At 36.1% G+C, this 26521-nt stretch overlaps 1 protein-coding gene across 1 annotated transcript in view; it reads right to left on the minus strand.

Annotated features, from left to right (window-relative positions):
- The window catches only part of MDGA2 (MAM domain containing glycosylphosphatidylinositol anchor 2), a 780771-nt gene that overhangs the window by 46360 nt on the left and 707890 nt on the right, over positions 1-26521 (minus strand). Inside the window, 2 exon segments of the mRNA XM_044765576.2 lie at positions 222-242; positions 3716-3893. Coding sequence (XP_044621511.1) covers positions 222-242; positions 3716-3893 — 199 coding nt within the window.

The following is a 26521-nucleotide window of genomic DNA, read 5'->3' on the forward strand; positions in this document are numbered from 1 at the left end:
CATATTTAGCAAAACTTATAAAAAACAATTATCAATATTAAATAATTTGTCTTTATACCCATGTCCTTTGAAATTTAAAATTCACATTAACGCCAGTTTTTTAAGCCATTCCATTTTAAACCAAATATAAACAATTGCCACATAATCTTTGTATGTTTATGCATTTTCTGTTTTTCTTAATTATGAAATACAGTGCCATTTTAAAGTGAAAATATACTTACTCAAATGAGGATTAACAGGAGCTAAAAAAAAGCAAAAAAAATAATGTTAGCATGGTTTGAATGTCTTTCATAAGTAAAAGTCCAATTAGTGTACCATAGTTCTTTACCAAAACTTAACGATCTTCTCCACTGTGGCTGTGGAGAATTCTATCTGTAATCCATTTGTTCTAGAGGATTGAATAGAATCCTCCTGGAGCTCAGCAGTAACCTCCTGAGTACACACAAGATCAATGTTACAGAGCATGTTGGGTTTGCTCATTTCCCTGGAAGGGAGGCACTGATCTTTTCTATCTTAACCAGGGCTCAACCAAACCCAGAGTCAAAACTGCAACTGACAGTAGGCCAACCTGCCACCCCATGTTCTGACAAGGAAAACAATCTTCCAGAGGATGGTACACTTCAATTTTTTGGCTCTTATCTCTTTCTGTTGAAAATAAGATGGTATATATGAAAACAGAGCAATCCTTCTATCACGTCATGACGTGTCCTGAAACAAATAGCTACTTGAATGCTGCTTTGTTTAATTACATTAACACACACACACACACCACACACATACACAAAAACACAGCTTTCAAATGATAAACAACACAGCTGCATTTTTGTGCACCAGAAGAAATATTTATCTCAAAAGACTAATCGTGTTCACAATACAAGTGCCAATTGATTTCCACATGAAGAGGAATGAATACTTTACATTTTCCTGAAACAACAACAAAAATATACCCAACCTAAGAGACAACATACTATCTGTATATATGGATTAGGCATTTATCACTCTGAGGAAAATTCCATTCTGGAAGAAGGAAAGCAATATTGTAGCCTCCCAAGATGACAGCAGGCAGTTCATCGAACCTGCAGAAGTTTCTCTGCCTTGTCACTAATTCCTAGTGTTTGCCGTTAACCACTCCTGTTAAACTTGGACATTAGTAGTAAAGAATGACAGATAGCCAAAAATACACACACATGCACAAAGCAGTTTCATATATAATTTTTACTATAATTAGTACATTGGGATCAATTTTAACAAAGTGAGTTAGTCTCTCAACCAATTATTTTTGGTATTTCCCCATAGAGAAGACAGAGTATTCTGATTACTTCAGTTGTTTTTCTGATTCTGCAATCCCCACTGCAAATTATGAAATGAATAACGCAGAGAAGGGAGTATTCATTTACTCATTCCACTGATGTGGAGAAAAAATAACAACTCTTTTTCTTGCAAGGTATCAATATATGTTAACCTGAAAATTAATTAGTAGAAATTAAAATTATTTTATAGTTAAAGTAAGATGAAATTATAAAATTCTCTTTGTGTTATCTCTTAAAGCAGTAAGCATCTTGGAATTATAATTTAGTTCTAAGAAACATGTCACATCTACAAGTAACCTTTGACCAGACTGAATTTTAATTGTCTTTTCGTACAATATTTTTAGTACCAAATTCAGTATAAATAGCACAATTAACCTTGTGAAAATTTGCCATTCTAAATTCCAAATATTGTGGTGAGTCTATTTTTCTTCTTTCAATCAAACTTCTATGTCTAATTTCTTTTATTTATTCATTTTTTTGGTGAGGAAGATTTGTCCTGAGCTAACATCTTCCTCAAAAGTTTGTCATTTTATAGTTGTTGAACTCTACAGGATCCTGAAATTTTCTGGTCCTAATATCATCATCTTTGAAAGGAATGGCTCTTGATGTGCAGTTTCTAATGTGCTTCCATATTAAAAAGTCTATAATTTTATAACTTAGGAGCAGGAAGCATAAACATTAGGTAAGAGGAGAGAATTAATATTTTATAAAACATATGAAACTAAAACTTGAGAAAAATATACTGGGACACTATCTAGTTGTCTGCCCAATGGAATCATGGAGGTGATCACAGAGTAATAATCATTATTCTGCATATTTATATCACTAATATAAAAAAAGTGTATTTTTAAAGGACCACAGTCAAGAAAAGATGTGCTGTGATTCTAACGCTTTTCGCATTCCTTGATCTTCTATAAATATTCCACTCTACACTATATATCTTAATTTTTTAATGAAAATTCAATATATCATCCCCAATATATTCTGGCTGATGAAAAGAGGGTAAAGAAAAGTGATTTCATATGAAACAGCAACTCTAATGAGTTTTTAATAATTTCATTTTATTTATGAAATAAGTATGAAATATATTGCCAGTGATTCACTCAACCTTGAAAAATGCATTGACAATTCTGGAGCCAGCCATTGAATATTACAAATTATAAAAATGCACGTAAATTTCAACTGATAAATATTAATCTGTTTATACACCTTAAAATAATATCATATCTAATTACTGTTGTTTCTATTTTTTAGATAAAGTTTTTGATCAACTTTTAATTTTTTCACAGGTTTATATTAATTTCTATTTTTGCTCAAGTAGGACATTTAAATAGTGAAAAAAATTAAAAGCATGTAGCTTATAAAGGCAAACTATCACAAACATACACACAGATGCACAAGCACATTTAGGTGTTTTTAACATTAGAAATCTAAAATAAAAAAATGACTAAAAAAATTGGCTGAGATGTTCTTCAATAGGTGAGTGGATAAACAAACTGTGATGCATCCATACAAGGGGTATTATTCAACTATGAAAAGAAAGGAACTATCAAGCCACAAAAAATCCTTAGAAAATCCTTAAATGTGTATTGCTAAGCGAATTAGCCAGCTTGAAAAGGCTGCATGCTGTAGGATTCCAGCTCTACAACATTCTGGAAAAGGCAAATTCCAGACAGTGCGAAGGTCAGCGGTTGTGAGGGTTGGAGCAGAAGGGAGGGAGGGGCGAGTGGGCAGAGCACACGGATTTTAGGGCCGGGAAACTGGTCTGTGTGACACTGTAATGGTGGATACATGTCGTTACGCATTTGTCAAAATCCACATAACTGTACAACACATTATTGTGTACAACACAAATAACAAACCCCAACGTAAACTATTTACTTTAATAAGAATGTGTCGATATTGGTTAATCAATTGCAACAAAAGGACCACGCTAACAGGAGATGTGAATAATAGGGGAACCCGGGTGGAGGGGGAGGGGAAGAGGGCACATACGGGAGCTCGCTATACTTTCTGCTCAAAAACTAAGTCCATTAATTAAAAAAATAAGAAAACATTTTGATCACATTTGCTAACTTCCTAATATAGATTTTCAAGCCATTAAGAATTTGAAAAAATAAAATGCAGAAATATTACATCATAAATTATGGGATAGAAAATAAAGGAACATTCCTGACATTATCACAGAGATTCAATGCTAACAAAAACATTATTCCATATCTCTGCATTTATCATCAAATACTATATGATGATTATGTTTCTTCGATTTGTTTTTTCTTTGGTCACTTGGCTGATGACCCAGAAAGTCAACATGCTAAATTTTAGTTTGTGTCTAAATTTGGTATAGTTGCAATCTACATATTCCAGATATGTAAATAAACACTTTTAAAGAAAAGGCTGCTTACCACTGTATTTGATGACACGAATTGTTGAATCTCCTTCCCCAAATTTGGTGAGAGGAGTCAGTCGGACTTCGTAAGCCTCTGGTTTAATTAGCTCAGTCAAATTATATGTAATTAATTCTCCCTTTTGAATATTTCCATTTATTTTAATCTCCTGTTCCCACCAACGCTGCTGTCCAGCCTGAAATCAAAAGAATTATGCAATAATGTTCTCAGTATTTTCTTCAGAGGTACTTATCGTGCTCTAGTAGAATGAGAAAAAAAGTTGACATTTTATTACATAAGAAAATAGATTATATTATATGAACACACTTTATTAAAGCTCAAGTTTCTATAATAACCACCAAATTTTGCAGACGTTTCCATGCAGATGTTTGCAGATAATTACCAAATTGTCACAGGATAGTTTGGCTGATTAAACATATTTAATATGCCATCTAACATTAAGAGTCAGAGAGAGAAAACAACAGTCTCTATGGGAGTCTCAATCTGGAGGTTTAGAGAGATATAAGTTTAACGACTTCTTGCTGAACAAATTTATAGTCAACTCATCTTTGACAAAGGAACAAAGATAATGCAATGGCGCAAAGACAGTCTTTTCAGCAAATTGTGCTGGAGCAAATTGTGCCGGAACACCGGGCATCCACATGTGAAATACTGAATCTAGGTACAGACTTCACACCCTTCACAACATTCAGCTCAAAATGAATCGCAGACCTAAATGTAAAATGCAAAATTACAAAACTCCTAGAAGATAACGTAGGAGAAAATCTAGATGGCCTTGATTTTGTCAATGACTTTTTAGATACAATACCAAAAGCACAATCCATGAAAGAAATAATTGTTAGGCTGGACTTCTTTAAATTAAAAATCTCTACTCTACAAAAGACATTATCAAGAGAATGAAAGACAAGCCACAGATTGGGAGCAAATATTTGCAAAAGATACATCTGATAAAGGATTATTATCCAAAATATATAAAGATCTCTTAAAACTCAACAATAAGAAAACAAGGAATCCAATTTAAAAACGGGCTACAGATCTTAACAGAAAGAATGCTCCACATCATATGTCATGAGAGAAACACAAATTAAAACAACAATGAGATATCACTACACACCTATTAAAATGGTCAAAATCCAGAATACTAACAACACAAATGCTAACAAGGATGTGGAGCAACAGACACGCTCATTCATCACTGTTGGCAGTGCAAAATGGTCCAGCCACTCTGAAGGATAGTTTGGTGGTGTTTTACAAAAGTAAACATACTCTTACCATATGACTCCAGCAATTCTGCTCCTAGTATTTACCCATAGGAGCTGAAAACTTATGTCCACACAAAAATCTGCACATGAATGTTTATAGTTTTATTCATAATTGCTAAAACTTAGAAGCAACCAAAATGTCCTTCAGTAGGTGAATGAATAAATAAACTGTGCTACAACCAGACAACTGAATCCTACTCAGTGCTAAAAAAAAATGAGCTATCAAGCCATGAAAACACATGGAGGAGCCTTAAATGCACATTACTAAGTGAAAGAAGTCAATCTGAAAAGGCTACATACTGTGTGATTCCAACTATATGACATTCTGGAAAAGAAAAACTATGGGACAATAAAGAGATCAGTGGCTTCTGGGGGTTAGGGAGAAGGGAGAGATGAAGAGGTGGAGCACAGAGGATTTTTAGGGCAGTGAAACTGCTCTGTATGATGATATAATGGTGGATACCTGTAACTAAAAGTTTGTCCAATCCATAGAATATACAACATCAAGAGAGAACCCCAATGTAAACAGTGGACTTTGGCTGATAATGATGTGCCCGTGTAGGTTCATTGATTGTAACAAATGTACCTCCCTGGTGGGGGATGTTGATATTAAGGGAGGCTGTTCAGGTGTGGGGGCAGGGGATATATGGGAAATTACTGTACCTTCTGCTCAATATTGCCATGAACCCAAAACTACTCTAAAAGAGTAAAGTCTTTGAAAAAGAAAATCTGTTGTGCCATCTTGATAATTTCCTGTTCTTTGCATGCATTTTCAGTTTTCTTTTATTCATATATGTATTGCTAAGCATAGTTGCCTTATAATATGTATCTAACACGTTTTATATCTGAAGTCTATACAGTCCTTGTTAGTGGTGCTTTTCTCCTCTTCTCACGAAGAACTGGGGGTTCTTTGTGTCTTTGAGACACGTTCCTTTAGAGATGTACCTTTGTTTCTGACATGCTCCTAAGAGCATAGACAGTAAAATTCACTTTGACTGTGAAATCCTTTGGTGTCACAAATTAAAGTGGAGATGATCCATTGCTTTGGGCAGGCCTTCGGTTTTCATTCCTGTTTGCCTCACCAACGCCATGCTGTAAGAATCAAAGTGCAACTTTGTCTGGGCTGGTGAATAGCTGAAGGCAAAAGCAATTTGGGTGGAATATTCCATTTATTACTTTGAGCTTCCATTTTCCCTTATCTGTGTATATATATATTTATATATTAATATATATAAATATATATAAAAATATATATATATTTTGGTGAGGAAGATTCACCCTGAGCTAACGTCTGTGCCAATATTCCTCTATTTTGAATGTAGGATGCCTCCACAGCATGGCTGATGAGTGGAGTAGGTCCATGCCTGGGATCCAAACCTGCAAATCTGGGTCACTGAAGTGGAGGACACAGAAATGTAACCACTTGGTCACGGGGCGGGCCCCCTAATCCCTTATGTTTTTACAGAATAATTTTACATATATACACACACTCATATACAGACACACACCAAATGTGGAAATGTGCATATATATATTTTTTCATATATTTATGCATTTGATTTTGTCTGAAGGTGTATTAGTTCCACTTATGTAGCCTAACCTGCTAGATTTCTGGAAATGAAAATCTCGAATATGTGCCATTAGCACAGGATTAGAAAAATGACAAATAAAATAAAGGAGTGGAACAGAAAGCCCATATATATATTTGTGGGGATGTTTATATAGAAGACAGAAAATGATATACCATTTAATTAGTTATGTATATGGAGAAAACATGAATTTGATTCCTACTTCACATCTTATACAGAAAAGGCAGTCTCAGGATGATCATATACCTATATTTAAAAGGCAAAAGTTAAAAACCATTTAGTAAAAATATAGAACAATGTCACCATGACCTCAAGTAAGACATTGCTTGCTTATACAAAATAGAAAAGTACAATTGGTAAGGAAAAAGATTGATAAATTAGCCAATCTTAAATTTGAAATTTGAAATTTAAAACTTTGGTATAAAAATTTCTTCTTATCAGTGCTCCCCATTAAACAGGGAAAATAAAGGTAGATGTTTGAAGAAGATATTTAGAACATGTAGTTAACTAGACTATATTAAGACTCCTGTAAGTAAATAAGAAAAAGTATTCAGTAGCAAAATGAGCCTAATAAGAATAGATATTTCATAGAAGGGGAAACCCAAATAACTGATTAGAGAAAAGGCTCAGTTTCACCACGAGTCAAGGAAATAGAAATTAAAACCACAGTACTATTTCCCAACATCAGATAAAGAAAACATTATAAAAATAACAATATTAAGTTTTGATGTAGATATGAAACAGTGAGAATATTTATACACGTCAAGAACCGGAAAGGGCAGGAGGAAGGGGTGGATGGGTAAGATTTTACTCACAAGCTAAGAAGTCAGCTTGCAACAGTATCATGGATGCTAGCCGACTCAGATTACAGGGTCACGATACAGCAGACACCATAAACGTCACATTCACATTGGTTCCCCTTGTCTCCCAAGTCCCACAGGGGTGACCCAGAACTGCCCACGTGGATTTTGCACATGCCTTTGGTTTATATCACATCTGAGGGACGCTGAGGATAAGAAACCTTCGTATTTAATAACTGACAGCAACCAAACTTACTCAACCACTACCCAAGAGGGAGACATTACGTTTGTTATGTTGGACATTGAGCAGTCCTTCTGTCTACTCCAGAGGGAGACACTCTCTCTATTCTAAGACTGTTTGCTATGCAAATGACCTTGAAGAGATAGGCTGGAATAAAAAGACAGTTAGTGCCTCTGCACACATGATATGCAAAAAAGCAAGAGATCCACGGAAAACTGTCTTCTAAAAGTATAGTCTTGAGGAGGATGAAAATCCATACAAGCATGGAGAGCAGTTTGACAACAATACTGCAATGAGAACAGATAAACTCTTGTACACAAGGAAAAATATTCATGGCATAGAAAACACAGAAAATGATCTAAACATCAATAAGCAATAGAATGATCAAATGATAAAGTCTTCACAAAATCTAAGACAAATCAAGCATGAGAAATAAACCAAAGCTACAGACATCATGGGTGAATTTCATAAAAGTAATATTGAGCTAAACCTAATTTTCAAGCAGACATATTAGAAAATTTAAGTTCAAAGCATACGTTTTGAAGAGTGATACATAGATATGTATCAGAGTAAAAGAAATGCTGAAAATAGTAACTACTAAGTTCAAGATACTGGTCACGTGGGGTGAGGGGGGCCTCAAGAGAAGATGAACTGTGAGGGGGCACAAAGGACTTCACTCCATTTGGTGAGTTTTGTTTCCTTAGATTGAGAGTAGAGAGACAAATTAGGATGACAGGACTCTTGTGTCAGCCTGAAATATTTCAGAGAGACTTGCAGAATAAGAGTTAGAGACAGGCCATTGTGAATTTTCTTAAACTCTTTCTCCCTTGAATTCCAGACAGTGCTCCCTTGTGTTGCTGGCTGCATCCGCGCCTGCAGCTGTGCCTTCTTCTCATTCTCTTGCTCAGCGCTTTTTCTTTTCCTGAGTTCTAAATGTTGATTGGTCTCCAGGGTTTTTTATTTGGCATTTGTGTGTGTGTGTGTGTGTGTGTGTGCGTGTGTGTGTTTGGTGAGGAAGATTAGCCCTGCGCTAACGTGTGTGACAATCTTCCTCCACTTTGTATGTGGGATGCCTCCACAGCATGGCTGGTAAATGGGAGTAGGTCTGTGCCTGGGATCCACACCAGCGAACCCGGGGCTGCCAAAGCAGAGCACATGGAACTTTAATCACTCAGCCCCAGAGCCAGCCCGTTTGGTATTTCTGATACCCTGTATTAGTGGCTCTCACAGTTCGGCAAGCATGCGAGTCCCTGGACAATCTTGGTAAACGCCAAAATTCCAAGTCGTAATCATCAGGAATTCTGCTTCAATGAAGTCTAGAGACGTAATTTTTCAATGAGGTTAGAAATACAATTTTTAAGAAGTCCCTCCTCCTCTAAAGGTCATCTGGATGCAGACGATGCAGGGGCTACACCAGGTGAGGCACAGCCCAGTGCTGTAGAGCACCTCACCGATGCTGGGGGTTTCTTCCAGCACCTCCGCATTGTGGACTCCTTACCGTCTACATTCAGGCCAGCTAATTAAAAACAAAACAGAAAGTCCCACTACATGTACTAGTCTTTCCTACGTGCCAGGCGCCATGTTAACTGTGCTGTAGCTATTGCTATATTTGATCTACCAACACCTCTGGTAGGTAGGAATTAACACCCGCCCCAGTCTACAAATCAGGAAACTGAGCCGGGGGGAAGCCAAGTTAATGTAAATCTCCTGAGCTTTCTAGAAGGTGGCAGCTGCAAAATTTGCTTTCACCCAAAACGACTTTGGCATCACTTTCTCCTTTGCTTGCCCAGAATTTGTGGCTCCTTTAATTGTTTTTAACAGAGGCTTTATATATTTAATTATAATACACATAGTATAGGAGATTTTTTTCCATACAGATTATAAGCCAGAAAAAACATCTCATTAATTTTTATACCTACAGTGTCTGGTCATTAGTGTGATGCGATTAAACTCTGGTGTACAGTGTATATTTATCTTCTCCAAAGAGCCCAGCAGGAAACCCAGCGCAGCTGGGGACGCAGTCACTGAATTTCCATACACTGGTAAAAATGGATAGAAACCGAATTCCACAGAAAGTACTTTACTTATGCAAAATTGGTACTAGATCCCACAAAGTTTCTGTCAGTTCTGGAGGCTAAAAATTCTGTAAAATATTATAATGTAAATGGTGATTTCTTTCACTGTCTCCAGATTTTAGATTTTTAAATTACATGTATAAAGTAAGGGCAACGTATTATTCCAGGAGATAGAGAAAAGTAGTTTAAATCCACCAAAATATATACAGAATGATTTGACGTTTTACTCTCATCTAAAGACACACAAGTTTAATGAAGGTGCACTTTTCTGGATGTTAATAGAAGTTTAATACCACTCAGTATTCGTGGAACATCCCAAGGGGACACTGCAGGGCTTCTGTTGTGATGAAGAGATGCTTTACTCAAGTAATTTTATTGTCAGATACATTGATGTTGTCCCTCGTCACGACCTCCAAAGTACATAACGTCATACGTGTACTAAAAAAGGAATAACTTTGATGCCAAGTCTTTAATTTAAAGCTGTAATGAAAGTATGTACTTCGGCAGTTGAGGAATAAGCAATTTAATAAGCAATTAAATACTTCATATTGTTTCTCAGTGAGCTGTGCAAAATGCAGAAATGGAAAACTAAATGCAATTTTTGCATATACACAAAAGAAAATGCACTTAGTACACTGTTCGAAGGGAATACCACAAACGCTCAGAGAACGGGGACGCAAACCATACCTACGGCAGACAGCCCCAGAGCACACACACCAGAAACACGCTGCCGTGAAAACAACGTGTAAAATAGGCTTTATCATTTCAATTTTTAAAAAGTTTTCATGTCACATTTTCTTTTCTGAAGAGATGTGTTCCTTTCATATAAGATGGGGGGGGCGGGGGGCAGATAGCCTCAAAACTTAAAAATCCCCTACAATGAGGCATTTCATTAAAAGCTGCAGTTTACTATTTTTACCACAGAGGAAAATTAAAAGGCTGTTGTTGAAAGGCCTCAGGAACAAAAACCATATTTAATTATTTTTCTTAATTTACAAAGGAACAAAATTAGCTCCTTTAAGCAGAAGGCTGCAACAGATTCCTAAATGTGAAAGAAAAAGAAAGCTGCCATCTTTTCTGTTTCCCTCTGGACTGAAAATCTTTTTCAGCTCTGTTAAGGAACTCCACTCAAAGATCCCAGATAAGCCAGAACCTAAAGGAGCAGAGGGCTCCCCCAGGGGAACACAAGCCGTGTCCGCAGGTGTATTGCATTCATTGCGATGTGACCCCCTCAGAAAGGCTGATACACCCACTTGATGGGGGACTTCCTTTCGGGTTTACCAGCCACATGCTAGTAAAAGTAACAGCTGACCTTAAAAACCCAGGGATCACAGATCTAAATCAGAAACTCTTATGATTATAACACAGAGTACAAACTAGCTAAGATTTTGATAGGTTAAAATCCAATTGCCAATAACATTTTAGGGGATAAAGAGAAAACAAATAACATGGCATTAAATGTACATGGAATGTAAATGTATTTACATCAAATGTAAATTATTTCTATTTTCCACTAAGTAATATTAGCATACTTTTATCCACTTAATTACGCGCCTAAGTTAGGTTCCTGGACCTGATTCCAGTGTTTGTTTGGGGTTCCCCACACCAACAAGTAATTCTCGGGACACTAGCTGGGTGTCCTACAAGTCAACTCTGTTCTGACACTGTCTACCCAGAGATAGCATCAGATTCCACCTAGGGGGCTCACTCCTACATGACTGCCCTCCCAACCCCCCACATCAGGTGGCAGTCACAAGGCCAGGTTGTTACCTGTACTTCTGACCAAGTGGCTATAAATCAGAGGTTCCCAAGACCTCCTCCTTGGGTTCAATTAATTTGCTGGAGTGGCTCACAGAACTCAGGAAACGTTTTAGATACTAGACCACCGATTCATTACAAAAGGATATAATTCAGGAACAGCCAGACAAAAGAGACGCATGGGGTGAAGTACTTGGAAAGGGGTGTGGAGCTTCCGTACCCTCTCCAGGGCGCCACTCTCCTGGAATCTCCACGTGTTCATCAGTCCAGAATCTCTCCAAACTCCGTCCTTTTGGGTTTGTACTGAGGCTGCATTACGTAGTCATCATTGATTAAATCATTGGCCATTGGGGATTGATTTGACCTCCAGGACCTCTCCTCTGCCTGGAGGTCAGGGGTGGACTAAAAGTTCCAACCCTCTAACCACACTGTTGGGTCTCCTGGCAACCAGCCTCCACCCTCAGGTTGGGTCCAAAAGTCACCTCATTAACATAACAAAACAGACCTTTATCACTCTCTTCCCCTAGGAAATTCCAAGAGTTTTAGGTGCTTTGTGCCAGAATGAGGAGGAAGACCAAATATATTTCTTATTATAAATCACAATATCACAATATCCTTTCTTCCTTCATTACTACAAATTTGAGTCTTATTCTCTTCACACTCAGTATGAATTCTTTCGAATTAAAGTCACTTTTTCAACACCATGGAAATATTTTGTTTTTCATACTTTGCTCATGATATTAACGCCTTTACAAGTGACAGCATATCTTTTAGATATACAGATGTTTAATAGTTTTTGTCTGCCATTCCTCTTTGGAAAGTTGTATTATTTTTCTTAATTGAATTATGTCTATGTGAAAGTTAAACAGCTTTTCCTGAAAGCTAGCCTGAAGCTTTGGACAGATTGATTTATGACTAGTCCTTCAGCCAATTGCATCAACATCTACTATGAAAACGTTATGCTGTCTCCCGAAGTAGGTGGGCAACATCCACTGCTTTTTCTTGACTTTCCATTGTCACAAACATGATAGGTCATTGTCAAGTACATAATATCTTTTGTCGCAAATGTATATTATATTGCAGTATTAAAGGTTTCTTTTAGAAATCATTTATGGATCCATGTTTGAATCAGAATTCAAAGAAGGCAAATAATGCAAATGTGTTGACAATTAGATTGACAGAAATCTATACCGGGCAAAGTTTGTATAGAGACAGACAACAGCATCTGCTCAATAACTTACTCTATTGCCTAAAAGCTGGCAAGTTAGTTTTAATGACTGGCATATAAGGGATTCCAAATATGGAACATTAAAAAGGCATAGTGGGAAGATGTGTTAGAACTGGGGCACTATAGCAGTGCTGCCTTTCAGCACAAAGGACCCTGCATTTTGTTGTCATCTTATTTGGTAAAATTCAGTAAAAGCCATAGTGACACTGAAACTTTTGACTTGAAAATATATCCTCAGAATTTAATATGAGTAAGGGGATGTATGCATTTATGTATTCTTTAATTTCAGATTTATCCATATACAAAATATTAAATGCTACCTAAGAGGGATCTGAGTTAATATTGGGGTACTTTTAAAAAGTGATTTAAGTAATTATGTAATTATAATTATATAAATATATAAATATATTTAAGTAATTATATTGATGAATGATATGGTATTATAATTTTGAAAACTATGTAGAAGCATGGAAAATGTCTAGGATATAGTGTAAAGTTAATATAGCAGAGTGCAAATGTAAACAATGCTATTGTAGCTATGTAAAATATATAAACCTGTTGAGAGGATCTGCAAAATAAGAACAGCTGTGTTAGGTGAGGAGCTTACACAGGATTAAAACGCCTTTGCTATTGTATGAAATAGTAGCAGGGACACTAAGTACAACTGTGATAACAGCAACGAAAGAAAGTGTTACAAAGTACCACCTAGTCAGCAAAACTCACTCTTTGTAAATCTAATCAATTAATTATCATTTGAAGAAGGAACTATTTGAAGACTTCTCCCCTGTTTGAAGAAGGAATGAAGCACAATGTTTCTGAACACGGAGATCTGTAACCTGAAAGGTACACACTATGGGGAAGTTCTGATTTCAGAGGCTGAAGCTCAGAATCATGTTGCAGCGTGAAACTGAGGAGTATTAGAAAGCTACATTCAGTAGCAATTAGAGACAGTATGGGTTTCATAATTTGCTTCTCCTAAAGATCGAATATTCTTTATTTTTCTAAAATTGAATTTTACTTACCTCATTTCTGATAATGGAAAACTAATGCTTGACAATTCAAGTTAAACTCAATATGTTTCAGATTTGAACTTGATACACTCAGGTTTTAAACCCAATACTTTGAGCTCTGGGTGCTACCTGAGGAAGTACTTAAGCTGGGGCGGGGCAGAGGAAGCCCTTCCCCGAGTCTGAGCGCTCCTGGTGCGGTGGTGGATAGATGCCTATTGCTTGCATTATTCTGTTTCCTACTGATATTCTCTCAGATTTAGTCAATTCACCTGGTCTTTCTTGTCCTGTTCCAGCAGCTTTTGCTTAAGTCTTTGGAACTGCCTCAGCCCTTGGTCAATATTTCTACTCAGTTGGCATCTTTCTTAGGCAAATCACAGGTTCTTTGGGTCTGACAGCACCATCTCTTCCCTTTTCAGGAGTTTGGTGAATCCTGACTGCTTCACCTGCACCACAGTGAAGCCAGAGCTAGCTAGGCCCCATCACTGAAAATCTGACTCAGTCTGTGCTACTGTGCTTCCTGAGGGCTCGGCAAGGTGGGACCCAGAGCTTCTAGGCAGGTCTGGCAATCTTCCTGAGCTACGCGCGCTGGGAAGTGAGCGCACATCTTTCCGACTAAGGGGGGGTTGTAGGCGCCTTTCTCAGGGGATTTCTAGGACTTGCTCTATTGCTCTTCTCTCACTTTTACCAAAACATTTGTCATGCCTGGGGTCTCTGTGTATTTACATTGGAATTTCTCCCAGTGTTTTTATTCATGAAATGAAGGCTTTTGGAACTCAACACTTTTTCTCCCTCAAACTCCTGCCCGCTTCTACTACCATGAACTCCCATTTGATTTAAAACTAGGCTTTCAAGACTACTGGTCTTGCTTAGATTTTGTAATATCTATCCAAAGCTCATTTGCCATCTTTTGTTTTGTGTTAGTGTGTGTTTGTGTGTTTGTCTTCACATTCTTGGACCATAAACCTCAGCCTCCTCTGTTGTAATTTTAAATAATGATGGAGCAGCTGACAAAAGAGAATTATGAGAATTAAAATAAAATGCAAGTCACAAATAGAAGGATCCACAACTAGAATATACAACTATGTACTGAGGGTATTTGGGGGGGAAAAGCAGAAAGAAAAAATAAAATAAAATAAAATACAAGCATTTGTTAATATTCCAAATTCCCAATTGCCCTTTGCAATCAAGTTTTTAACTTTCCTAGTAAACTGTCAATGTGCATTTAGCTTAGAATGTCTTGAAAGTTATTCCCTGCAGTTTTTCTAATTTATATTTATTGTAATAATCACCTGATTACAAAGCAGAACAGAACACAACAATGCCCAGGTAAAGACAGCACTGAGTGAGTCCACAGCTTCCAGGAATCTCAGCCCTTCATGCGGTTTGTGAGTTTTCTTTCCCTGCCTGTCTTGGGGAGCCACTGCTGTCTGGAATCAGTGACCTGGATATGCAGGCAGAGTCCCTGGGAAGCATCACTGTTACATAAACGAAAGCCCTTGCAAATATATCTCAAGGATGGTTTAAAAAAATGAGGACTAAACATTAGCCACATAGAAGAAAGTCTTCAGTGACAACCAAGTGAAGTAGTCTTGCTCAGTGATCAAAGAAACGGGAGAAATAGAAGAAGTAGAAGAAAAATGGAGGCTAAAATTTCCTAAATATATTAAGGGTGCCATCACTTTAAAAGTTAAACATGTAGTTCCAGAGAAATTAAGACAAATATTAGAACAGAACTTTGCATAAAAAGCAGTCCTTTAGTGCCCTGAAAAGGTAAAGTTTCTGTCGTATGTAAACATAAAGTGAAGAGGTTGAAAACAGATTAGCATTTTTCAGAGTCTTAACTCTTTTGTGTATATTATTTTATGTAACTTAACTTTACATTACCAATGTGACTGTTTAAAAATATATTAGCAGAGTTACAGGAGAATACTTTAAATATAGCTAATATTATTTTTTGAGTGACTACTATGTACTGGAATCTGTTCTAAGCATTTCAGCTATTACTTAATTTAATCCCAAACAATTCAATGAAGTAACTAAATAATTAACTTTAAATTGTAGCCAAATTACCATATTTTCAACTATTCTATTTAAATATGTAGAATTATTGTCTCTAAAAACCAAAATGTCTGAAAAAAGTAAAATAAAAGTGAAGAGAAAAAGAGTAAATATGGTATCTTGCAAGGCACACCGAACAAACTGAATGCTCAAATGAATCTTGCTAGTCTTCTTTTCCTGACCCATGAGTGAACCTTTTAGATCCTCTGTAACATACATGGCATTTGAAAGGAAACTGCTAACACTTAGCTTAGGGAATGCTCCAGGAAATAGTTTCCTTTTTTTTTTTTTTTTAAATTTTACAGAACACATTTATCTTAAGTTATATGAACACAAGATAAAATTGTTTTGTTTTATGGAGTTACTTAGCAATAACTTTAATGATGAATTGTAATCATGATTTTATAAACTGTATTGAATAACATAGTTTAGATTCTATTTACTAGCGTTTGAAAGATATGATGTGCAAGAGGACATATGGAGGTATAGATGAGATAAATCTTGATGCAATAATTAAATGATCTTTTTCCAGTTTATAGAGAAAAATTTCTTTTTGCTTAAGAGACAGAACATATATAAAATTCCAATAACTACAATTTCATCACCCAGACCATTCTCTGATTATTGGACATTTTTTGACAATGGGACAATTCTTTTTATACTATAATTATAATAAAACATTTTAAGATTTAAAAATGGAAAAAAATTGAGTGTTTGAAAAAGTTTCTATCTAAACTTAAACAAAGAAATGTGTTATTGTGTAACAGAACTGAATATGGATGTTTCTGGCTCAGAAAAATCACCTCTATGGTCAGGGTAAGGCTAACACAGCTCTACCTGTGGAAAAATGGTCCCATTATGGGAAACAAGAATTCTCAAGATAGAAGGGACAACTCTTTTAAAAATGGAGTATAAGCTTCTTTTAAGGAACATGATGTGTTATTCATTTTTAAACATAAAAACATAGTTTCAGAACATTCATATTTGAATACCATAATTAAACTTCTAGGAACAAATTTGACAACTACAGTGTTCTTTACATAGAAATTAAGAAATTAATCAGAAAGATTGAGCTCATTTAAAGATTCTCTTCTGTGTTTTTAGAACAAATAGTACTAACTCTGGCTCTCTCCAATTCATCGTGACCCTAGCCAGCAGGGTGCCTAAATGATGACTTCTGTATAGCATCTCCCTTAAGTCAACCACCAGACATCAGAAAGGCTGACCCTTTGAAAGTGCAGCTGATTCATCTTCCACAGTTTACGGAATTGCAATTTGAGATGATGGCTGGGAATACTGAACTGGAGTATTTTTGTCTACTAAGATAAGTAAAACATAACAGCTACCCACTTTTTGAGGATTCATGATTGCCAAGCATTGTACTAAAGATTTTACATATCATTTTCCATTTAATCCTTATAAAAAAAATCCAGTAAGTTTAGTATTATTATCCTTCTTTCCTCAGTCAAGGCAGCTGAAACTTAAAGACTTAATAAAATTTCCCAGGTCACACAGCTGGTAAGAAGCAAGAGACGATAGAGAACCTAATATCGTGTAATTTCAAGGCTACCCTCTTAATCATTAGTCTCCATTTCCAATTACTATAGTAAATGTGTGACTTTCATAATTTCTCTGACCAATGTGCATTTTATTCACAGTCTCTCAGACAAGTGATACAGGATTTTTACACTTGGGAAGCCCTAATTACGTTGAACTGGATTACACAGCAACGGGTGATGGACTAAGACAACGAATCTATCTTTAGGAGAAGGGTTAGTCGTACGAAAAGCTTTTGCTTTTGTGAGTCCTGACAGTTTAAGAGAATTCAGCTTCTGCTCCTGAATTTCATTTTTGGACTCCAGTGAATGCGTGCTCTGGTTGTGCTGAGTTCTGTGCTCATGGCTGTTACATAAATCATTAAGTGACAGGGTATTTCATATTGCCTCAGGAAAGAATTTGCGTGTATTACTGGCATACCCCCTCAACCATGCATTTATTACTTTCATCTGCTAAAACAACAACATTGAAAACCACCCAAGAGACCATGTATAACAGTAAAAGTAATCATTCTTTAGCAGGAAATGATAAATTACTCTGGAAGAGAAACTGGTTTCCTATCAAGTTTGGAAAGAACACAGTCTAATTATTTTCTTGCCACGCTTGAATCAGCTGGTGAAAGGACACCTCAACCTAAAGATTAATTCATTATAGATTTCAACCCTGATGCACTGGAATTACGCAGCTCAGTCAGCATCTTTCTTCATGAGTTATTTTTTCAAGGATGTACAAATAGACCAGTATTTAGGGTTTTGATTTTGGCATTTCCTCTTGGTATTTCTCTGATTTTAAGGGGGATCAAAATAACTTCCTTCAATTATTTTTATGAATAACCTGTTGTACCTCTTTACAGCTATAAAATATTTTACTGCTGCTATATTCTGGATTTATTACTAACAGTTTTATATTTTGATCCCAAATGCCACCTGACCCTTTCATGTCTCATCAATAACTTCCTTTAATAGCTTTTTAACTGAACTTCTTGCTTCTAGTGAATTCTGATTCTTCTCCATCCTACATATTGCCACCAAAGTTACTTAATCTTATTCTCCTGCTCAAATTATCTGTTCCTCTTTTGTAGTATTTATTATAATAGCTAAAATTATTGAACATTATGTACTTTGGTGACTTATTCAATTTAACTTAGCTGAAATCTATAATGTCACAATGAATATTTTCTAAGTTTTGTTATACTACTTTAGCTTGACACTACTTAAGTAGATATCCATTTGAGCAATCAGTTTGATACTGATAGGGAGAAGCCTCAGGTTAATACATTTTCATGAGCTTTACATAATAGAAAAATTTAAATGTATTGATATACTGTAGCTTTAATTCAATTATTGACAATGATAAAAAGTTTTAATTACCCAAGTGTTCTCAAATGATAGGCTTCAGAAAAAACAGGGAGAAAAACAAGCAATGCTTACACAAATGCATACATAGAGATTAGAATCTGGCTCTATTTTGGATTAAAAAAGTAGATAATATTCTCTTTTCATGGAAAATATTGCACAACAACATTGACTGATACATTTATTCATTCACTCAAAATCACCTAATTAGGTTGGCATGAAGAAACAAAAATAATGAGGAACCCAGCAGAGTAAGCTCTTCTACCAGTGGAAAAGTTACGTAAAACATATTCAAATACAGTCTAAACACAATTTCAAACTCTGCATACATTTTTTCTGTCTTAGAAAATTTAGATTTTGAAATTTACTGAGATGCAAAATCTCTTTTTTTAGTGATTTTATGGTCAATGGATACAGTAATATGTCTTAGTGCATAAACAGAGCCAGGTGGGACAGCCCTGATGACCTAGTGGTTAAGTTCAGTACACTCTGCTTTGGCGGCCTGGGTATGGTTCCCCGGCATGGACCTACAGTACTCTGTTAAGGGCCAGGCTGTGCTGGTGGCCCACATACTAAAAAATAGAAGACTGGCACAGATGTTAGCTCAGGGTGAGTCTTCCTTGGGAAAAAAAAAACAGAGCAATGCCACTGGAGTGCCACTTCACAACCCATTCCCAGTCCTCTTGCTCATTAGCAAGAGAATCTAGGTTTTAGCTGTGCTACATTTCTGAACCTCTCTTTAAACAAGATGTGGTCATGTGATCTACTTCTGGTCAATGAGAAGTCAGTAGAGTTGCTGGGTGGTGTATCTGGTAAGGTTAGTGAAGACAGCTTAACCAGTGAGGAGGGGTTTTCATTCATTTTTTTATTTTTTAAGGATTTTATATTTTTTATGCTTCCCCTTTACGCTTGATTCTGGCCTGTGAATCATTTGTGATGGCTCAAGTTCTGGCAACTATCTTAGGTCATCAGGTAACGTAAAGCATGAAAGTCCTGATGTCTGACAATAAAAAAGAAAGCTGTAGCCTTAGGTCTCTGATGACACTGTGGAGCATGGATCAGTGCTGCACTGCTGGTGTCTGAATTGATGCCATGTGAGAGAGGAATAAGCATCTATCTCATTTAGGCTCCTATTATTTTGCTCTTTTCAGTTATACGCAGCTATACATAATCTTAATTATTACTAACAATTTGTTTCTTTTTTCACATATCTTAGGAAAAACACAGACTCTTGATTTTACTCAATGTAAATTTTATTTTATTTTTTTGTGAGGAAGATTTGCCCTGAGCTAACTAACATTCGTTGCCAATCTTTCTCTTTTTTTGCTTGAGGAAGACTAGCCCTGAGCTAACATCTGTGCCAATCTTCCTCTACTTTCTATGTGGGTCGCCTCCACAGCATGGCCAATGAGTGGAGTAGGTCCACGCTCGGGATCTGAACCCATGAACCCGGGCCTCTCAAGCAGAGTACATGGAACTTTAACCACTTGGCCAGGGAGTGGCCCCTCATTATAAAATTTTAAAATAAAAATTTCTAGACATTTTTAATAAATCAGATTGTGGTTTTGTTAATCTTGTCTTCTATCAAAGATTCACTTTGCAAAATTGTGAATAAGATATAACAAGGGAAAAATAATATGTTTGTTTCATTTAACTATTGCACAACAGTGTTGTGTAACGAATAACCAGAAAACCTTAATGTCTTGAGACAATGAGTCATGTGACCAAGTTCAACATCTATGGGTACAGGATATACTCTTCCCATGAAGGCCAGGACTGGGGAGAAACAAACTTTAGATGAACAATAATCTAGTTTACTATAATGTTGTATTAAAGCTTTGAGTGTATCACACATTTCCAACAGCAAAGTTTTCTTATTAAAGGTAAAGTTTCAAAATCTATAAGTTCTTGGAGCTTAAACTAAATATGTCTTATATTGTCATATAATCACACTTTTATACTGTTTTTCACATATCACAATTAAAAGCAACATTTTTAGAAGCCAACATCTACCTTACTCTAAAAAAATGCCATCATCTATAGGTGGTGAGGTAGATATATGTGTTTTCTAATGCATGAAACTAATTTCAACTTTAGGAAAGAGACAATTACCGAAATTATTCTATAACTTTTCATTAGGAAATGTTGAATCAGTACTATGTCAACAGTCTTTTGTTTAAAGAAATGCTATATATGTGCTCCCAAAAATGGCACAAAATAATAATTGAAGCAACCAATGCCTTATCACAGTATAAACATATTTAATGTTTTTCAGAAAACTCATAATGTGATGTCTATATTCATTCATATATGAAATCCATATTGAGGTTATTACAGTTCACATATTTTATCTGTATTTATTAAGCATATAACTTAATATCACTCTCTACTAAAGTATGCCTACACTTCATTATTATTTGAACCTAATATTGTCCTCATATCTCTACACTGTATTCTTGTCAATCTCCAGAAAAATATCTTAATCATCAAAGTGTTCTTAAAATATTGCTTTTGAAAATGAACAGTCAGAGAAACAAGCAATATGATATACAAGGGTATATATTAAGGTCATTTGACATTTTGAAACTGCATTTTCAATAACAAATGTCTATTACATTTTATTTTAATGGAAAACATTGCATAATATCATTGGTTGATTAATTCATTCAAAACCATCCATGGAGAGCCTATTATTTAAACAAATTAGACAAAACTTTTGCTCTTCATAAAGCTTAAAATCTAACCTAGTAACTGTCTCATTGAGATATTATGAGGACGAAAAGAGCTAATACACGTAAAGCACTCAACTCAATGTTTTACACAAAGTAAGCATTACGTAAAGTTAGGTCCTAGAGCAATAATTACACTTTTTTTTTCTACTTAATTACTTTTTTTTTTTCTACTGCTAGTATTACTATTACTGAGATGCGGTTGGGATGTATGTGGAAAGGGTGCAGTGCAAGAGAGATTAATTTAATTATCACTCAAAAATATATAATTAGAAGCTGGGAATGCATAGCATGATCAACATGCGAATCTGACCTAGTTTGGGATTGTAATCATCTTTAACCATTTTCCTTAACTGGAAAATTTACCTAAATAAATTACAGCTAGATTCTAATTTTAAAGTAAAAAATGAAACCATAAAAGTATTAGAAGTCAACCTTTGAGATTTTGGTTAGATCTCTTAGTGTGCTAGGCTTTTCTAAGACAAAATTCAGAAACCATCAAATGGAAAAATGCAATTGTATACATTTTAAAAACATGCACACTAAAAATAGCATATAAATGAGATGATAAATGCATGGAAGAATATTTCCAAAATACATGACAGAATTCTTAACATATACAGAAGAGTTTGTATAATCAAAAATAAAAATATTAGCAATTAAAAATATAGTGGTTAATTATGGAAGAAAATTTGGAGGAGGCATGAGTTTCTTCAGCAGGAGGCTCTGGTAATTTCTCTGGCAAGAACTTGGACTTGGTGACGGTGGTAAAGATGGATAAGGCGAAAGCATTTGAGGGACAGTCAAGAGATAATATTGGCAGAAATTGGTGATGAACTGGATATGCAGAATGAAACAGAGGTAAGTCTCAAGGACTATTCCCAGTTTCTTTCCAGCTTGAGCAATGGGATGGATGATGGGACTATTCAGTGTAGTGGGGACACTGGAGGAAGACCAGGCTTGAGACAGAATAGGTTAGGACATGCAAGGTTTGAGAGTCAACTGAGGCACCCGGACAGATTTGACAAGTGGTAGTACTAGGAGGTAACACTGAAAGGTTGAGAACATTATTCACGTACATGTTCTTTGGTACTCGACAAATAATGAAAGGGAATGGCAGTCACACATTGTATAGTGGCTCCTTGAAAGAAAGAAAGTGGAAGTTGAGAAAGAGATTAAAAGCAAATACTCTAGGGCAAGATAGCAAGACTGGATGGAGAATGGGACTTTGGCAAGAAAATGAAATATCATGTCAAGGTCAGCCCAGTAATTAAGACAGAAATGTCAATCATTTTAATTAGACAGATAGCATCAGTGAAAATGTTGGGACACGACACAAAAATTTAGCTCAGATTAAGCAAAGGTAGTATTTAACAGTGAATAGTGCAGTTCTCAATAAAAAGGGAATCTAACAAGATCTCTGAACTCAACCCTGGAGACACCATTAAAGCAAGAGGGAGACTAATGGACCTGCGGGAAAAATTGCAGACTCTAATGGAAAAAGGGTAATGTCACAAAAAGGACATAGGTTAGCACATAATTTTTTTTCCTCTCCTGGCCCCCATCATTGTTATGGGTTGATCATTACTCAGGCTTTTCCTGCTGAGAAGCCAAATATTAATTATACCAGGTACAGGTCAGAATGGACAACAGTAGTTGCAGGCAGATTGGTAATCTGAGTATTTTCTTCTCTCCCTACTCTTCTTTCCCCAAGAAAATGATTACACGTGAAGGACTATTTCCAGAGAGAGAATGAAAACAGTTTCTCCGAGAGGCAAACGAATGCCTACAGAACTGGTGCAGCCTCATTAAACACTGTGGATTGTACCAACGTCAGTTTCTTGGTTTTGATAATATTCTCTGTGTGGGATAAGACACTCTGCTTGGGAGTGGGCTGGAGGAGTGTTCATGGAACTTCCCTGTACATTTCTTTGTAACCTCTCACAAATCTATAATATTTCAAAATAAAGGTTTTTAAAAAACTTAAAATGACTTCATATTGAAAAATCTTTTAAAGAACTAAAAGGTATACATAAGGGTTGGAAAAAGACACACACAAACCTTTTAACTTGTCACAGTAAAATTTAAGAATATCGAAGAAAAAGAAAATAATAGACGCTTCTAGTCAGCAAGTGTTATTCAACAAGAAAAAATGGAAAATCAGATTGCCATCATGCTTCTCAATTGCACCAGAGCATACAAAACACAATGGAACAACAGTTTCAAACTGTAAAGGACAAGAAAATCAAACCTAGAATTAATATTTGGGCAAATTACCCCACTCGTATTCTTTCGCAGCAAATGTTTACTGCACTGCAACTATGTGCCGAACATAGTTCCAGGCATGGGGGATAACAGAATGAACAAAATAGGCCAAAATCTCTTAGTCCATGCCTCCATGCCTTTGTAAATGCTTTCTCGTCAATCTGCAGTTGTCTCTAGCTTTCCTAAGCACTTCGCAAAACCATGTTCACACCTTTCCCTTCCCTTAATGACCCAGACTCACTGCCAGGACTTAAAAGTGGTGAGCTGAGCCTGTGGCCAAGACTGGACATTTCTCTGGATCATCTTGGCATGGCAATCTAAATTGAAGACTTATGGTCAGGCCTTGGAGCGGCTTCTACAGGGATCGTAATCATTCATTACCAAAGGCAATGTTTCTTGGGCTTATGGAGTTTCCAGCATAACTTCATAAGGCACATACAGATGCTACTGTGGTCCAAATCCAGAGGCACCCATGAACCGCATTCCTTCCATTACCCCTCTTCACAGGATACAGAAGCACAACTTATTATTTGCTCTCATTTTCCCCTGGCTTTACAAGAGTTTTATATAAACTGTAGAAATAGTACAATGCCATCATATGAATAAATGTTTCTATCTTTAAATTACTTTCAGTTCATTTCTTCAGCAGTGTTACCAAGACCTCAACTTTGAAAAAGTTTTAACATTTGAATTGTCACTACTATGTTTCTCACTTCTCAATATCCACATAAGTGATAACTAGTGGATTTTTTGTCACATGCCATCATTAATTTACTGAAAAAATTTACTGAGTGCCTACATGTCAGGCACTGAACTAGGCTAAGAGATGTACAGTATCCCCGATCAAGATACTAGGAATGCACAGTAAAAAATATGAACAACAATAAAAATAATAATAATGAAAATAAAAATGCCCAGCTTTCACAAAACTAACATTTTCATTGCGGGAAACAACTCTACATAATAATAACAATTAAACACATGAAATGACAGAGGGTTACTAAGTGTGATGAGTCAAATAAATCAGGAAAGTTAGATAATGAACAAAGGATCTCATGGAAATTATGGTGAAAACAAAAATTCCACATTGTTGGCAACATAATTCGTTAGCACCTAAGCTGGATTTCCCAGCTCCAGAGTATGATCACGGCCCACACGAAGCTTCCTAGACTTGTGGGGACATGAGTGCTTTCTTATGGTTTTTCTTCTATTTCAAGTGGGAACTTTTGTGATATTTGTCCTTATTATCTTTATTAAAAAATGATAGTTTGTGAAGCTATAATGTGGCTCACATATTACTAGGATTTTATCAGAAAAACCTAAGGACAGTACCTAACAAGGTTCGTTAAACAGAGATTTAGGAGAGAAAAGGCACATAACTGAGCTGAAATGTCTTAAAAGCAAAAGGCTCCAGGATGGTTGAGGACTGAATACCTGAGTCTGGTTACGTGGTTTCTATTTCTCTTCTTATATCTAATAGCTGTTTGTATCTGGGCACATCAGGAAAGCCGAGGGCTGCAGTTTCCGCAGCAGTAATATGCGGATGGTCTTCAAAATCCACTGAAATTGATGAGTATTACAACACTGAGGAATAGCTAACCCTGTGGATGAGGTCCACTATCCACCATGAGCTTTTCCTTTCTATTAATAACACTCATAACCCACTATTAGCTTTTCCTTTCTATTAATAACTGAGCTGGCTGAATATTTGCCACAAGTGCATGAAGGTCATTAAGTGAACAATGTAACACAAATTCAAACTCTGAATAACGGAAGCATTTTAATTTAAAAAGTTTTAAAGCTATGAAAAATGTTAAATTGCAGAAATGTATGGAGAATATATAAACAATTATCTGTGTATTAGTCAGTAGAATGAACTCAATATTTTATCATATTTTGCTCAGATCTCTTTTGAAAAGAGAGAACACTTTACAGATTTATGGAACCCCACATTCTGCCTCTTTCCAGATACACTTCCTTCCTCCCTCACTATATGGAGAAGCTACACACAGGATGTACTTTTTTATCTTTTCCCAAATATGGTTTTACACTTTTCCAACATATGTTTGATTATATAGAATTATACTGGTTGGAAAGAGAAACTATCTTCTTCTTCCAGAATATTAGCTCTTTTGATATGCTAAAAGGAGTTTTGGGGTTATTTTTCAAAGTACCTACAGCAAAGTGGGCACGGTGTTGCATTGATGGACAGTGTATATAACACAAGAGTATCTTCCTACTATCGTATATCTTTACTGCTTCATATATGGCCATAATATCCTCATGCTATCAACTAATAATGACTAAGAATCTGCTTTACGTTCAAGGTAATGCTATCTAACATTTTACAGTAGAGGAAATATGCATTTTCTCAAAATTTATACTGCTTGGTATGGCAACACCTCATTTGCTGCAATCTCTAAGGCACTGAGAATCCACAGACCCAGTTAAATACACAGATTAGTCAGTGTTTCTCTTTTTGGTTGTACAACCTAATTTCCTTTTTTATTATTTTTTTTGCTTGAAAGATTTGCTCTGAGCTAGCACCTGTTGCCCATCTTCCTCTCTCTTTTTTTTTCTCCCCAAGGCCCCAGTACATAGCTGCACACTCTAGTTGTAAGTCCTTCTATATCTTCTACGCAAGCTGCCACCACAGCACGGCTACTGACAGATGAGTGGTGTGTTCTGAGCCCGCGATCTCAACCCAGGCCACCGAAGTGGAGCGTGCCGAGCTCCAACCACTTTAACCAGCCATCAGGGCTGGCTCCTAATCTCCTTTTTTAAATAGATTTCAGTCAAAAATCAAAATTATGAGTTTTTTTACATCAAGAAATACATTCTTTTCATTTTAGTTGAGGGCTGAATTAGCCTAGTGT

Source organism: Equus asinus, chromosome 2, assembly GCF_041296235.1.
Source record: "Equus asinus isolate D_3611 breed Donkey chromosome 2, EquAss-T2T_v2, whole genome shotgun sequence".
Classification (NCBI taxonomy): domain Eukaryota; kingdom Metazoa; phylum Chordata; class Mammalia; order Perissodactyla; family Equidae; genus Equus; species Equus asinus.